General features: G+C 35.1%; 1 protein-coding gene across 1 annotated transcript; it reads right to left on the bottom strand.

The window, feature by feature from the left end:
• Positions 1–9017: 9017 nt before the first annotated feature.
• Positions 9018–10214, bottom strand: LOC144533814 (relaxin-3 receptor 1-like). Its single transcript, XM_078275380.1, has one exon. The coding sequence runs from the start codon at positions 10212–10214 to the stop codon at positions 9018–9020; it is 1197 nt and encodes a 398-aa protein (XP_078131506.1).
• Positions 10215–17620: the final 7406 nt, after the last annotated feature.

A 17620-nucleotide genomic window follows, 5' to 3' on the forward strand; every position in this document is an offset into this window, starting at 1 on the left:
AAGTCATAGTATAGTATGTCGAAAAACTCATAAAAAGTCATAGTGTAGTATGTCGAAAAACTCATAAAAAAGTCATAGTATAGTATGTCGAAAAACTCATAAAAAGTCATAGTATAGTATGTTGAAAAACTCATAAAAAGTCATAGTATAGTATGTCGAAAACTCATAAAAAGTCATAGTATAGTATGTCGAAAACTCATAAAAAGTCATAGTATAGTATGTCGAAAACTCATAAAAAGTCATAGTGTAGTATGTCGAAAACTCATAAAAAGTCATAGTATAGTATGTCGAAAGCTCATAAAAAGTCATAGTATAGTATGTCGAAAACTCATAAAAAAGTCATAGTATAGTATGTCGAAAACTCATAAAAAGTCATAGTATAGTATGCCGAAAACTCATAAAAAAGTCATAGTATAGTATGTCGAAAACTCATAAAAAGTTATAGTATAGTATGCCGAAAACTCATAAAAAGTCATAGTATAGTATGACAAAAAACTCATAAAAAGTCATAGTATAGTATGCCGAAAACTCAAAAAAAGTCATAGTATAGTATGTCGAAAACTCATAAAAAAGTCATAGTATAGTATGTCGAAAACTCATAAAAAAGTCATAGTATAGTATGTCGAAAACTCATAAAAAAGTCATAGTATAGTATGTCGAAAAACTCATAAAAAGTCATAGTGTAGTATGTCGAAAACTCATAAAAAGTCATAGTGTAGTATGCCGAAAACTCATAAAAAGTCATAGTATAGTATGCCGAAAACTCATAAAAAGTCATAGTGTAGTATGTTGAAAACTCATAAAAAGTCATAGTATAGTATGCCGAAAACTTAAAAAAAGTAATAGTGTAGTATGTCGAAAACTCATAAAAAGTCATAGTGTAGTATGTCGAAAACTCATAAAAAGTTATAGTATAGTATGCCGAAAACTCATAAAAAGTCATAGTATAGTATGACAAAAAACTCATAAAAAGTCATAGTATAGTATGTCAAAGACTCAAAAAAGTCATAGTATAGTATGTCGAAAAACTTATAAAAAAGTCATAGTATAGTATGTCGAAAACTCATAAAAAGTCATAGTATGCAAAAAACTCATAAAAAGTCATAGTATAGTATGTCAAAAAAAAGTCATAGTATAGTATGTCGAAAACTTATAAAAAAGTCATAGTATAGTATGTCGAAAAACTCATAAAAAAGTCATAGTATAGTATGTCGAAAAATAAAAAAGTCATAGTATAGTATGTCGAAAAACTCATAAAAAAGTCATAGTATAGTATGCCGAAAACTCATAAAAAAGTCATAGTATAGTATGTCGAAAACTCATAAAAAGTCATAGTATAGTATGTCGAAAACTCATAAAAAGTCATAGTATAGTATGAAGAAAAAAGTCATAGTATAGTATGCCGAAAACTCATAAAAAGTCATAGTATAGTATGTCGAAAAACTCATAAAAAAGTCATAGTATAGTATGTCGAAAAACTCATAAAAAAGTCATAGTATAGTATGTCGAAAAACTCATAAAAAAGTCATAGTATAGTATGTCGAAAAACTCATAAAAAGTCATAGTATAGTATGTCGAAAACTCATAAAAAAGTCATAGTATAGTATGTCGAAAAACTCATAAAAAGTCATAGTATAGTATGTCGAAAAACTTATAAAAAAGTCATAGTATAGTATGTCGAAAAAAAGTCATAGTATAGTATGTCGAAACAAGTGTCATATTATAGTATGTAAAAAAAAAGTCATAGTATAGAATGTTGAAAAATTTTCGAAAAAAAGTCATAGTATAGTATGTCGAAAAAAGTGTCATATTATAGTATGTAAAAAAAATAAGTCATAGTATAGTATGTAGAAAAGTCAAAAAAGTCATAGTACAGTATGTCGAAAAAAGTCATAGTATATTATGTCAAAAAATTCATAGTATAGTATGTGGAAACAAAGTCACAAAAAATCATAGTACAGTATGTTGAAAACAGTCAAAAAAAGGACATGGTATAGGAAAGTAGCACGATGACAATGGATAGCACTGTTAGCTCACTGGAAGAAGGTACTTATTTTTGAAAAAAAGTCATAGTATAGTATGTCGAAAAAAGTCATAGTAAAGAATGTCGACAATTTTGAAAAAAAGTCATAGTATAGTATGTTGAAAAAGGTCACAAAAAAGTCATAGTATAGGAAAGCAGCACGGTGTCTCAATGGTTAGCACTGTTGAAAAAAATGTCATAGTATAGCATGTCGAAAAAAGTCATAATATAGTATGTTAAAAACTTTTGAAAAAAAAGTCATAGTATAGTATTTCAAAAATTTTGAAAAAATGTCATAGTATAGCATGTCGAAAAAAGTCACAGCATAGTATGTCAAAAATTTTGAAGAAAAAGTCATAGTATAGTATGTCAAAACTTTTGAAAAAAAGTCATAGTATAGTATGTCAAACATTTTGAAAAAAAAGTCATAGTATAGCAGATCGAAAAAAGTCATAGTATAGTATGTCGAAAATTTTGAAAAGAATTCATAGTATAGCATGTCAAAAAAAGTCATAGTATAGTATGTCAAAAAATTTGGAAAAAAAGTCCTACCCTACCTCACAGGAAGAAGGTAAAGGCTTTGAATCCACAAAGTATACTATGACAAAAAAGTCACAAAAATGTGTATGTTGAAAAAAAAGTCATAGCAAGTCAAAAAAAGCCATAGTAGGTCGAAGATTTTGAAAAGAAAGTAATAATAGTATATCATGTTCGCGAGTGAGGGGACAATGGAGCGGGAGATTGGTCGGAGAATCGGCACAGCAGGTGCGGTATTACATTCAATTTATCGCACCGTTGTGACGAAAAGAGAGCTGAGCCAGAAGGCAAAGCTCTCAATCTACCGGTCAGTTTTTGTTCCTACCCTCACCTATGGTCATGAAGGCTGGGTCATGACCGAAAGAACAAGATCCAGGGTACAAACGGCCGAAATGGGTTTCCTCAGGAGAGTAGCTGGTGTCTCCCTTAGAGATAGGGTGAGAAGCTCAGTTATCCGTGAGGAGCTCGGAGTAGAGCCGCTGCTCCTTTGCGTCGAAAGGAGCCAGTTGAGGTGGTTCGGGCATCTGGTAAGGATGCCCCCTGGGCGCCTCCCTAGGGAGGTGTTCCAGGCACGTCCAGCTGGGAGGAGGCTTCGGGGAAGACCCAGGACTAGGTGGAGGGATTATATCTCTAACCTGGCCTGGGAACGCCTCGGGATCCCCCAGTCGGAGCTGGTTAATGTGGCCCGGGAAAGGGAAGTTTGGGGTCCCCTGCTGGAGCTGCTACCCCCGCGACCCGACCCTGGATAAGCGGATGAAGATGGATGGATGGATGGATGGTAATAGTATATCAAACATTTTGAAAAAAAGTCATAGTATAGTATGTCGAAAAAAGTCATAGTATAGTATGTCAAAATTTTTTAAAAAAAAGTCATAGTATAGCATATTGAAAAAAGTCATAGTATAGTATGTCGAAGATTTTGAAAAAAAGTCATAGTACAGCATGTCGAAAAAAGTCATAGTATATTATGTCAAAAAAGTCATAGTATACTATGACTTTTTTGACATACTATAGTATGTTGAAAAATTTCGAAAAAAAAGTCATAGTATAGTATGTTGAAAAAAGTGTCATATTTTAGTATGTAAAAAAAATAAGTCATAGTATAGTATGTAGAAAAGTCATGAAAAAGTCATACTATAGTATGTCGAAAAAAATTATAGTAAAGAATGTCGACAATTTTGAAAAAAAGTCTTAGTATAGTATGTTGAAAAAAGTCACAAAAAAGTCATAGTATAGGAAAGTAGCACGATGTCCCAATGTTTAGCACTGTTGCCTCACAGGAAAAAGGTACAGAGTTCGAATCCACAAAGTATAGCATGTCCAAAAAAGTCACAAAAACGTCATGTATGTCGAAAAAAAGTCATAGTATAGTATGCCGATAAAAGCCATAGTATGTTGAAAAAGTGATACAAATTCATAGTATAGTATGTCGAAAAAAAGTCATAGTATAGTATGCCGATAAAAGCCATAGTATAGTATGTCGAAAAAGTGATACAAATTCATAGTATAGTATGTCGAAAAAAAGTCATAGTATAGTATGTTGAAAAAAGTGATAAAAAGTCATAGTATTGTATGTCAAAAAAAGTAATACATAGTCATAGTATAGCACATTAAAAAAGTGATACAAAGTCATAGTATGTCGAAAAAAGTGATGAAAAAGTCGTAGTATAGTATGTTGATAAAAGTGATGAAAAGTCATACTATGCCAATAAAAGTGATGAAAAAGCCATAGTATAGTATGTTGAAAAAACTCATCGTATAGTATGTTGATAAAAGCTATAGTATAATATGTCGGAAAAAAGTGATATAAAGTCATATTATAGCATGTCAAAAATAGTGATAAAAAGTCATAGTATAGTATGTTGAAAAAAAGTCATAGTATAGAATGACAAAAAAAAGTGATTAAAAGCCATAGTATAGTATATTGAAAAAAGTCATTGTATAGCATGTTTAAAAAAGTAATAAGTCATTGTATAGTATGTTGAAAAAAGTGATGAAAAGTCATACTATGCCAATAAAAGTGATGAAAAAGCCATTGTATAGTATGATGAAAAAACTCGTAGTATAGTATGTCGAAAAAAAGTGACATAAAGTCATAGTATAGTATGTTGAAAAAAGTCAACGCATAACATGTGGTAAAGAGTGATAAAAAGTCATAGTATATTATGTTGATAAAAGTGACAAAAAGTTATATGTGGAAAAAAGTGATTAAAAAGACAGCATAGTATGACGAAAAAAGCCATAGTATAGTATGTCAAAAAAATTTATGAAATAGCCATAGTATAGTATGTCGAAAAAAGTGATAAAAAAGTCATAGTATTATATATTGAAAAAGCCATAGTATAGTAAGTCAAAAAAAGTGATACATAGTCATGGTATAGCACATTGAAAAAAGTGATAAAAAAAGTCACAGTATAGTATGTCGAAAAAAGTGATACATAGTCATAGTATAGTATGCCAATAAAAGTGATGAAAAAGCCATAGTATAGTATGTTGAAAAACTCATAGTACAGTATGTCTAAAAAAGTCATAGTATGTTGAAAAAAGTCATAGTATAGTATGTCGAAAAAAGTCTTATGTCGAAATTTTGAAAAAGTCATAGTATAGTATGTCGAAAAAAGTCTTATGTCGAAAATTTTGAAAAAAAGTCAAAGTATAGTATATCGATAAAGTCACAAAAAAGTCATAGCATAGGAAAGTAGTATAGCATGTCGAAAAAAGTTATAGTATGTTGAATAAAAGTCATAGTATGTCGAGAAAAGTCATAGTATAGTATGTCGAAAAAAGCAATACAAATTCATTGTATGTCAAAAAAGTGATAAAAAGTCATAGTATAGTAAGTCAGAAGAAATTGATGAAAAAGTCATAGTATAGTATGTCAAAAAAAGTGATACAAAGTCAGAGTATAGTATGTAGAAAAAAGTGATACATAGTCATAGTATAGCTAGCAAATTGAAAAAAAGTGATAAAAAAAGTAATAGTATGTTGAAAAAAGTGATGAAAACTCATAGCATAGTATGCCAATAAAAGTGATGAAAAAGCCATAGTATAGTATGTTTGAAAAAGTGACGAAAAAGTCATAGCATGTCGAAAAGTGATTACAGTCATAGTATATTATGATGAAAAAGTCATAGTATGATGAATAGAGCCATAGTATAGTATGTTGATAAAAGTGATTAAAAAGTCATAAAATAGTATGTGGGAAAAAAACGATAAAAAGTCACAGTATAGCATGTGGAAAAAAAATAAAAAGTTCAGTATAGTATGTGGAATGTTTCGTGGGACGCACAGAACGGACCCAAATGCCGAGTTCAGCAACAAAAGGTTTATTTAATGACACAAAATGGGGAAGGTGGTACAGTATATAAGAAGGTGGGGGAGGCGGATGCCAAAACACAGGAGCGGAGACACGAGGGCTGGGGAAGGATGACGAGGGAGCTAGCTGGGGTAGGATGGCGAAGGAGCTAGGGGAGCGCGGGGAAACCGAGGAGGAGACACAGAAGTCCGGGGAGCAGGGAGAATCCAAGGAGGGAAGGCTGGAAGCGGGAGCGAAGGCAGGACGGAGCAGAAGCGGAGGCAGGGTAGAGCAGGGAGCCGTGAGAGGGGGACCGGATGGTGAAGCCAGCTGACTGGATGCGGTAGGAAGGTGTGGAGTCGATGACTGCAAGGAGAAACACGAGGAGAGGTAAGGACAGGCACAGGGTAACGACAGGTAAGGTAACAACTGTTTAGAGAGTGAGATTGTATCTAGTGTCACCAGAGTGGCAGAGACAATGATCCAGCGAAGATTGTGAGTGGAGCTGGGGTTAAAGTACTGAGCTTGGTTGTAGATGGTTGGCGGGGGAGCGGTGATTGTGGAATGAGGAACAGGTGTGCGTCGTCAGCTGGCAGTAGCAGACGGGAGGAGGGAAAACACAGGAGGCACAGGGAGAGGCAGGTGCAACAGAAAAACACACAAAAAAGGACTAGAAAACTGGAAACAAAAACCCCAACCACGACATGAATATAAAGTCATAGTATAGTATGACGATAAAAGTGATAAAAAGTCATAGTATAGTGTATTGAAAAACGTCATTGTATAGCATGTTGAAAAAAGTGATAAAAACGTCATAGTATAGCATGTTTAAAAAAGTGATGAAAAAGTCATAGCATGTTGAAAAAAGTGATTACATCATAGTATAGTATGTTAAATAAAGTGATGAAAAAGTCATAGTATAGTATGCGGAAAAAAGTCATAGTATGCTGAAATAGTGATGAAAAAGTCATAGTATAGTATGTTGGAAAAAAGTCATAGTATAGAATGACAAAAAAAGTGATAAAAAGCCATAGTATAGTATATTGAAAAAAGTCAACGCATAACATGTGGAAAAGAGTGATAAAAAGTGATAGTATAGTATGTAGATAAAAGTGATTACAAGTTATAGTATGTGGAAAAAAGTGATTAAAAAGACAGCATAGTATGATGAAAAAAGCCATAGTATAGTATATTGAAAAAAGTCAACGCATAACATGTGGAAAAAAGTGATAGTATAGTATGTCGATAAAAGTGATTAAAAAGTTATAGTATGTGGAAAAAAGTGATTAAAAAGATAGCATAGTATGACAAAAAAATTGATAAAAAAAGTCATATATTCGAATATATATATTCATATATTGAAGAAAGTCATAGTATAGTATGTCGGAAAAAGTGATATAACGTCATAGTATAGCATGTCGAAAAAAGTGATGAAAAAGTCATAGCATGTTGAAAAAAGTGATTACAGTCATAGTATAGTATGTTAAATAAAGTGATGAAAAAGTCATAGTATGCTGAAATAGTGATGAAAAAGTCATAGTATAGTATGATGAATATAGCCATAGTATATTATGTTCATAAAGTGATTAAAAAGTCATAAAATAGTATGTGGAAAAAAAATGATAAAAAGTCACAGTATAGCATGTGCAAAAAAATTATAAAAAATTCAGTATAATATGTGGAAAAAAAGTGAATAAAAAGTCATAGTATAGTTTGACGATAAAAAGTCATAGTATATTGAAAAAAGTCAACGCATAACATGTGGAAAAAAGTGATAAAAAGTGATAGTATGTGGAAAAAAAGTGATTAAAAAGACAGCATAGTATGACAAAAAAATTGATGAAATAGCCATAGTATAGTATGTCGAAAAAAGTCATAGTATAGTATGTCAAAAAAGTGATTAAAAAAAATGATAGTATATTGAAAAAAGTGATAAAAATTCATAGTATAGAATGACGAAAACAGTGATAAAAAGTAATAGTATAGTATGTTGAAAAAAGTGATGAAAAAGTCATAGCATGTAGAAAAAGTGATTACAGTCATAGTATAGTATGTTAAATAAAGTGATGAAAAAGTCATAGTATAGCATGCGGAAAAAAGTGATAAAAAAGTCATAGTATAGTATGCTGAAATAGTGATGAAAAAGTCATAGTATATTATGTCGAAAAAAGTGATGAAAAAGTCATAGTATAGTATGATGAATATAGCCATAGTATAGTATGTTGATAAAAGTGATTAAAAAGTTATAAAATAGTATGTGGAAAAAAAAAAATGATAAAAAGTCACAGTATAGCACGTGGAAAAAAGTGATAAAAAAAACAAACATACTATAGCATGTGCAAAAAAATTATAAAAAATTCAGTATAGTATGTGGAAAAAAAGTGAATAAAAAGTCATAGTATAGCATGTTGAAAAAAGTGATAAAAAGTCATAGTATCGCATGTTTAAAACATGTTAACATTTGAATAACCTGTCCAACCATCATTAAGACAGTGGCCACAAATTTGGGTGTCAAAGCCTCACAAGTCAAATAAACGAAACAAAAAAACAATGTAGTCACAGAAAGCCTAGACAAGCCTGAAATAAAGAAAGAGAAAATCATGCATGAAAGCTTTACTGCACATTATAAGGCGCAAACTTGGGTCTGGGTGATGCAAAAAGACAATAAGTAGTAAAAGTGCAGGTCAGAAACAATTTCATTTATTAATTTCTATTCAAACAAATGACAGAAATGTGTTCACACCTGGACAATACAAGCACAATCCAGACATACAGTGCAGACATTTTAATTGTTCCAAACTGCAGTAGTAGACATTTGTACATGATGTTTTTCAATAATACAACAATATGAAGAAGATTGAGAAGAAAATGAATAGGATAGACATCTTGGACAACAAATTTGTAGTGAATTAGTGAAGGATTCTTTCAAAGTTTAAACTTTTATTATGCCTTCACTGAACAAGACTCAAGTCAATTCAGACAGCTAAAATTGTAAAACACAAGAGCCACATAAGCGAGAGAGAGAACAGATCTGAAATATACATACTTTACATCCTTACAGGAAAAGACAGATCCTCCTAAAGCACACAATCTAAAATAAAAAAACATCCTTGTTACTTAAAACTAAAGTAGTGTAAATCATTTCATCATTGTGCCGTGGCTTTAGAGGGGGGATGACAGAGGTGCATAGTTTCTTGTGTAAGTTTGAAATGTCTCGCTGTACATGTCATTAAGTGGAATGGCCAGCTGCCCAGTTTGTCCCGACCCCTCCTCAGAATTAATGCCATAAGGTATCTTTGACATGATAGCCAGGCTCAATTTGAAGAGCACGTTATGGAGAGCCACACGGTATTCTTTTCTCACTAGACAGTATATGACAGGGTTGAAGCAGCTGCTGGTGAAAGCCAAGCAGTTGGCCAGAGGGAAAAAGTATGTTTGAGCCAAGTAGAATGAGGGGCTGATATCAACGATGTCAAGTTGGATCAGGACACCCCAAAGTGTGAGGATATTGTAGGGAAACCAGCAGACGCAGAATGATAGCACCACCACTGCCACAGACTTTGATATATCAGTCTTTCGCTGAGAGTTGCTGCCCTTCAGTTTATGCCGACAGAGGAAGCGCAGCAGTAGCAGGTAGGAGAGGATGATAATGGCGTAGGGCAGCAGAAATCCCAGTACCACTCGCAGGAGCTGGTTCATTCCAAGCCAGGCTGTACCATCTGGGAAACGGAGCAAGCATGCGGTATCGTTGCCACTGCCCACATGTCTCAGGTCTGCGAACACAGCTCTGGGCGTCGCAGCAATGAGTGCTCCGGCCCAGATAAAAGCTGTGGTCACCGGATAAGTGCAAGATCTACTGCACAGGGAGGTGCTGGGTTTGAGAGCTGTAGCCACATAAAAGTACCGGGTCAAACTCATAGCTGTCAGGAAAAAACAGCTAGCAAAGACGTTGAGCCCAGTGAGTAAGGACACAGCCTTGCATGTGGCCAAGCCAAAGGGCCAGCTGTAGTCCAGTGCGATGTCTATGGCCCAAAACGGCAAGACCAGGGAGAACAGCAAGTGAGCCAAAGCTAAGTTGAACACAAAGAAGTTGATGGTGCCTGTGGTGATGGTGTGAGTAGAATACAGCAGGAACATCACTAGCAGATTCCCCAACACTCCTGCTGTAGCCACAACAAAATACACCACAGAGATGACTATTCTTAGCCAGGGGGATCCATCATCATCAAGAATCTCCAGCCCATTGTCAGGGCTTGTGTTGTGGAAAATCAAATGGGAGTTATTACAGGATGGGCCTACACTGCAACCATTGATGATACTGTTGAAGAGCTCAAGTACGTTGAAGTCAGTGTTTGACATTTTGCTACCCTGAAGGTAATCCTGAGGGTTAAGGTTGTCAAGCTGTTATTTTATATTTATTTTCTGGTTGTCTGTTTATTAGCTGACAGTCATCTATCCCTGCAAGGAAAGAGGAAATGATTATTACATAATAGGCGCTGCAGTTGATGAGTAAATAAGTACATTAGCCTTGTCAGATAAACAAATTACACTTAAGTGTTACCCCCAGAGTTGGATAATCTAATTTAGATCTCAAAGAACTTCTCTGAGAGGAAACATGAATAAAAAGATGAAGTGATTAAACTAATTTCACCCTTTGAAGTGGAAAAGCCTGTCAAGACTCCTCCACTCCTCCAGTCTATTTTTATCATAATCTTTTATCAATAATATCTACACAATATCTAATTTACATTGATATAATCTATATGAATATATACTGCCAACCATAATCAAGTGTGTGACTAAGCATTCAAAGTATTGCTATTGTTTATAGAAACAATATACACGTTTGATTTGTTACACATTAACATTTGGATCAAATCTGGGTAATTGAGAGGATAAATAGAAAGATACAGGTGCACTCACTAAGGAATTTCTTTACTGTAGATCAGATCATTTTTTTCATTTCTCCTCAGGTCTTGAGTCAAAATATTTCAAAATAAATTTGTACGTCAACAAATTGCCAATAATTTGACATTTTACTGTAACTGTATTAACCATAACTTATTTATAAGCAAAAGGCAAAAAAAAAAAAGATTGGAACACCGACAAATTGCCTAATTCTCAAATATATGTGTACAAGTCACTTGAAAACCATCAGATCTGAGGCTGTAAACTCCAAAGACAACAATACATTTTGAAACAAAATGTGCCAGATACATTAGCTCAGGTGTATATTTCCAAATATTTTTAAACTTGTGATAAACAGTGTAATAAACAGCCAAAGATAAACAGCCTTTTAATTTTACTATAAAGTAACAAAGAGATCTAGAACCCTGTGATTTGTTAGTTTTTCTTAGGAATAACTACGGTCAGACATAAATAGTAAACTTAATATTTTTGCCTGTTTAAGATAAAATCAACTTTAGCTGTTTGTCTATTATCTATCTATCTATCTATCTATCTATCTATCTATCTATCTATCTATCTATCTATCTATCTATCTATCTATCTATCTATCTATCTATTGTAAGCCATATGGAGAAAAACAAATCTTACCTGAATATCATAAAGGAGGTAAATATTCAGGTAGCAACAGTTTTCTTGTAGCCACCAGCTCTGCAGCACAACATGAGATTATCTCAAGGGTGGAAAACAACAACAGCAACACTGTGGATGTCACCCACCCTAATTTCATGCTCCACCCCATCATATTTTTCTCTCTGCATATTTCAGGCTGGAAATCACCTATAATGGCACTACTGAAATACTAAAAAACAATAGAGATTAAGGTGAAATGATACAGTAAGAAAAAACAATGAACCCAAATAAAGCGCAAAATATCTTAAAGAGAAATCACTTCATTTTTGAATTCTGACAACATTTCATTAGATTGTCATCATATTTTGTCAACAAAACGTTATGGATTTGATGTTTTTTTGATATTCCATAGTTTTACTATAACCGGTAAGCATTCACAGTCTCTTGAACTCTTGAATGCATCATGCAATTGAAAATACAGTTGCACAGCCAAAGCAATCGTGTCATATGCTGGCATTTTTATCTTTTTATGATGCTACAGCAACTGGATGAATTCAAATGACCACATCATAGTTGTAATGGGTCTGACTCACCTGTGCAAAGCACTAAATAATGTGCTGTCTAGTCTTAGTACTTTGACCCTCCCTCCTTCTTTCTTGTTGTAACTCTACCTGCTGTTTTATGGAGCAGAACATATATTTAACTCTTGGGTTTGGTTTTGTTGTCTGATTTTTTCTAGTTGTAAAGCACTTCGTAACATTGTGTTTTGAAAAGTTCTGTCAGGAAAGGTTAATGAAGGTCGTTACTACATTTTCAACATTTACACTCATTGCTTACTATTATTTGCCTCTGCCCTAATTAAATAGAGCACATACTACAATTCTTTATACAGGGAGAACAGTTCACATTAAAGGTTTAATTAGTCTTGCTGGGTCTTTGCACAGAGGCTTCAGGTAACAATGGGCCTCATTCACCAATATCTTCCCAAGTTTTTTCTTAAATTTGTTCTTAAGAAAGTTCCTAAGAAAAGTCGACGTCTGATTCATGACATGTTCTTAAACAGCAGAATGTTTTCGCAGGTGTGTTCTTAGAATGATGAATCCCAATGTCTTCGTAAATTGAAAGCTTGTGCTCCTATTTAGCATAGGTAAACGCCCCGTTAATTCCCATAAAAGGACATGAGATGGCAGGGCCGTGTGCATACTTAGAGAAATGTCGAAAAGACGTGGTAAAGATGGTGGAGGCCTCGACTCCAAAAGAAAGAAAAACTTTAGTAATTCTGAAGTGGAGGTACTGCTGCAAGAAGTTAGTGACAAACGAGATATTTAGTAGTGTCAGCAGTGGATACAAAGCAGCAAATAAAGCCGATGCATGGAATGCAATTACTCATGCAGTGAACGCTGTGTCTGGAGAAGGGCACAGAACTGATGAAGTAAAAAAGAAATGGTTTGATCGGAGAATTGAGGCAAAAAAAATAATAATTTCAAAACATAGAAGACAGATGCTGGCCACTGGAAGGGGGAGGAGCTATCTGAGCTGGACCAGCGCATCGGGCCTTAATTGGACAGACAGCCCTCTTGGGTGTGCCATCGGCCGAGGATTTAGATACAGACCAGTGGGCTATAAAAAGTGTCATCAATCACTTATCATTGGATGGGAAGGTTCCCTGTTAACATAATTGATGTAAATTGAAGGCAAAGCAAGGCAAGTTTATTTGTATAGGCCTAGCACAATTCATACACAACAGCGATTCAAAGTGCTTTACAAATTAGCATAAGTGTAGTGTGTATTTATTAAAACAAACAGTTAAAGTTATAATGGAGAGAAATATTAAATTTGAAATTGACCAACGAAAAATGAAAACGGTATATCTACTTATTTTGCGATAACATGTCAGCTCTCAGTTGTGCATAAGAGTGCTCTTGAGTGTGCGTAGATTCTGTTCTTACCTAAGAACAAATCCCAAATAAGAAAACATTGGTGAATGCCAGACTCTTCATAAAAACTGCGTAAGTGGGGTTTAAGAACACATTTGTTCTTAAGAACGTTTGGTGAATGTGGCCCATTGTGCTTAACATATTGATGGTAGTGTTAAGGCACTTGGACCTTACATGCAGGTGAAAAAATGAGAAGACTCTGACAGAAAATAAAAATGTACAAAAGCCAATTAGTTTTTTTTCTCTTCTATTTATATGTGGGGCGTTGCTTCAAGATTAGATTGACCCGCAGAGATGATTCTTCATTATAAATAGTTGATAGTGGAAAGAACATCAGCAATGAATGACTAAATGAGATTAGCTTGGAATAGGCGGAAGAGTGGGGAAGTTGATTAATGCTGGTCTGTCCAAACTGAGCCATCTTCATAGACTAGCTGAACAAAACACGCAACTCCCCGAGTGATCATGTTTTCATTGGCAACAACATGCTAAACAATGGGTTAATTTCAAACTGAATGTTTTCCTCTGTTGCGCAGCTTTATCATAATGAAGGAAGAAACTGTCTAAATATTTCAACTTGCAACATTTTATTTAATAAACAAATGTTTTGACCAGACAAAGATTTTTGTTGCATCTACAAACTGACAGATGTATTATTGCCTCATTTTTGCATAGATGCAGATCTGTTAAATTTGCTCTTTTGGTATCCATCTTGTTCAGCATTGTGCTTTTTAACGGTAACAGTTTGGATTTTTGCTCTCATTCACCCTGTTTTCACTAACACCATACTGCAACTACTTGGACACAAACAGGAATTTGATATTTTAGTCTTCAACTTTAAGCACTGACACAGAACACTCATGCCTGAAAACAGCTAGCTTAGCACCAAGAGTGGAAACAGGGGAAACATCAGCACCTTTATAACATTATGACTCTTCCCTGCAAGAAAATTATGATCTTCCACAAATGTTTGGTTAAAAGATAGTGTGAAACAGAGTCAGGTGTGTTGTGTTCATTACTACATTTTACAAATGCTATAAATCCTTTATTATAAATTCATTTTTATCAGTAAATGATTCTTTAGATGCTGGGACACAGCATTATATATATATATATATATAAAAAACAGACAGATTCACTTTTTTATGGTAAGGTTAAGTCATTGAATCTTATTCTCAAAAAACAAATAGTGATTTAGACTTTTCTCACCCTTGATATTTGAATGTTAAAAGCAAATTAGTGATGCAAATGCTATTAAGAGACAATGTATCCCTGTAAAGGCCCCTTTACCTCTAAAACAATAACTGTAAATGTCACTAAATTATAAAAACTACCCAAAATGTTAAACAAAGACAAATATGGTAATTTAATAAAATATGCTAATTTGGAACCCACAGTTGAGTCAGTTGTGTCATAAATGTAGGATTTACTTATGCAAAACACAAATGAGATGGTCCGATGTATCTGTTCCACTTTTATAAATTGATTACATACTCGGATTCATGCTACACTACCATGGTGTGTGCATGAGCATGCCAGCTGAGTTGTGTTGCTTGCCATGGGGAATTAGCGAGGGCTGTGAAGAGGGTGAAATTGTAGTGATGTGACTTTGTCGCCACCCTTTGTAAAAGTAAGAATACAACACTTAACACACTGTGTCAAGAGGAGGAGGCGTTCTGGAACAGGATTCCTTATATGTTTACGGCTCTCTCTGAAAGTGAGCCCTCTGGTGACAGATGTCTGACCTAACAACAAGCCCATTTACTCTATGATGGGGGGGAGACGTTGCTCAGGGAAAGAATATATCATACATAAAAAAGAACACACACAAAGCCTTTCTTTGTAGAAATAAAACTATATGAGCACATGTAAACCTAAAAACAGGGACATTCTGTCAGAAATCAATCACTCAATCTATGACCTCACCCCCTTCAAAGTGAACACATTTTTTCTACATATTGGCCTCTATGAGAGAGTGGTTTGATTATAAAGAATGACCAATTATTCAGAAGACAAAGGCCCTCAAAGTTGGACCCATATTGGATGCCCACCTAAAGACAAATATATCTTCTTTAAACAATAAACACAACAGTATGATTATTTGATTATCAGAAAGCTTAGAAAAAAGGTTATCCACAATTTCAGTACTTTTGGTCCAAAATAAATAAATATGCAAATTAGGGGATTTTTTTGTCCTAAAAACTTAATTTGTAAAAAAAAAAAAAAGCATCTCCATGTTTTTAATGTTATAGGGTAGACACTTCTTTACATCTCCTAAAGTTTTCATGTTGTGCCTGCTATTGGTTAAGCAACTGCAGGCTTCTGAGTATATGGTGGGTATAGGTCTAACACGTTATTACTTAATTAATTGATAATTTTATAGACGGTGCTATGGCCTCGCTGCGGACAACTTTAGACTCTGTTGCTACTCTCAAAAAGAAGATGATGAAGCAAAGGAAACTAGCACTTTGGTATAACTCCCAAACTCGCAAATTAAAACAAACCTCGTGAAAACTTGAAAGTAAATGGCATTCCACCAATCTGGAAGAATCTCGTTTAGATTGGCAAGACAGTCTGAAAACATATAGGAAGGCCCTCAGAAATGCCAGATAAGACTGTTACTCATCACTAATAGAAGAAAATAAGAACAACCCAAGGTTTCTTTTCAGCACTGTAGCCAGGCTGACAGAGAGTCACAGCTCTATTGAGCCATCTATTCCTATAGCTCTGAGTAGTGACGACTTCATGAGTTTCTTTAATGATAAAATTATAACAATTAGAGATAAAATTCATCACCTCTTGCCCTCAACTTCTAACGGTTCACCTTTAAATGCAGGACCGCTAGAAAGAACGACAAGACCTGACATATACTTAGACTGCTTTTGTCCTATAGACCTTCAACAATTAATGTCAAAGGTCTCTTCAGCTAAGCCATCTACCTGTCTCTTAGACCCCATCCCAACGAGGCTACTTAAAGAAGCATTACCCATGCTTAACACTTCATTACTAGATATGATCAATATGTCTTTATTAACAGGTTATGTACCGCAGTCATTTAAAGTAGCTGTGATAAAACCTCTTCTGAAAAAACCTTGATCCTGAGGTCTTAGCCAACTATAGACCTATATCTAATCTTCCCTTTCTCTCCAAGATCCTTGAGAAGGTAGTCGCTAATCAGTTATGTGACTTTCTACATAGCAATAGTTTATTTGAGGACTTTCAGTCAGGAATTAGAATGCATCCTAGCACAGAGACGGCACTGGTGAAAATTACTAACAACCTTCTAAACTTCTAACTTCTAACTTACTAGATCCTAGAATAGGAGCTTATAGAACTGGCTCAGATTTGCCTTGCACCAGCTCTTAATTATGCCGTTATAGTTTTAGACTGCCGGGAGACTTCCTTTAACACACTGAGCTCCTCTCTCTTTCCACCTGTGTGCATCCATTTCCCAGAAATGCTTGTTACTAACCTACCTCTGGGGAGCTTATTCCCCGGAGTCCTTACGTTTTTTCGCCCAGCAGTTTTCCTTGGATTAGGGTGGCACCTAAATCATGGTTGCAGCTGTTGTCATGGTCCTGCTCCGCGCCCTGCTATGCCCTGCTACAGCCTGCTACAGCCTGCTACGCTCTGCAGTGCCCTGCTACGTCCTGCGACGCCCTGGTACGTCCTGCCATGCCCTGCAGTGCCCTGCTATGCCCTTTTGTGCCCTGCTACATCCTGCTATGCCCTGCAGTGCCCTGCCACACCCTGCTACACCCTGTAACGCCCTGCAGTGCCCTGCTACACCATGAACTACTATAACTACAATTTCTAGTCATAGTTCCATTATCTTTATTGTGACTATTATTGCCACTGTTCATCACACCCCCAATCGGCACCGTCAGACACCGCCTACCAAGAGCCTGGGTCTGTCCGAGGTTTCTCCCTAAAAGTACTTACTGGAATTGTTGGGTCTTTGTAAATTATATGGTTACCTACTCTATCTGTAAAGTGTCTTGAGATAACTCTTGTTTTGATGATTTTCTGTTTCACCTCAAATATTACTTCAGTTTTGTTGTTTATCTCCCACCTCACAGACCTGCTCCACCGCCACAACCCCCCCCCTCTCCCCACCACTCAGGACCACGCACTGTACCTGGGGTGACAGAGCTTTTGGAACTCATACACATCTGTGACTGTACTGACCTGGACACATTCAAAACACTAATCAAAACACACCTCTTCAGATTAGCTTTCCACATAGTCTTACATTTCTCACCTGATAGTTACTGGTTTTATTGTTTTTAA

This window comes from Sander vitreus, chromosome 18, assembly GCF_031162955.1.
Source record: "Sander vitreus isolate 19-12246 chromosome 18, sanVit1, whole genome shotgun sequence".
NCBI lineage: Eukaryota > Metazoa > Chordata > Actinopteri > Perciformes > Percidae > Sander > Sander vitreus.

Bases quoted from the DNA above. Each gene is read 5' to 3' on its own strand.
- LOC144533814 (XM_078275380.1), bottom strand. From the start codon at position 10,214: ATGTCAAACACTGACTTCAACGTACTTGAGCTCTTCAACAGTATCATC.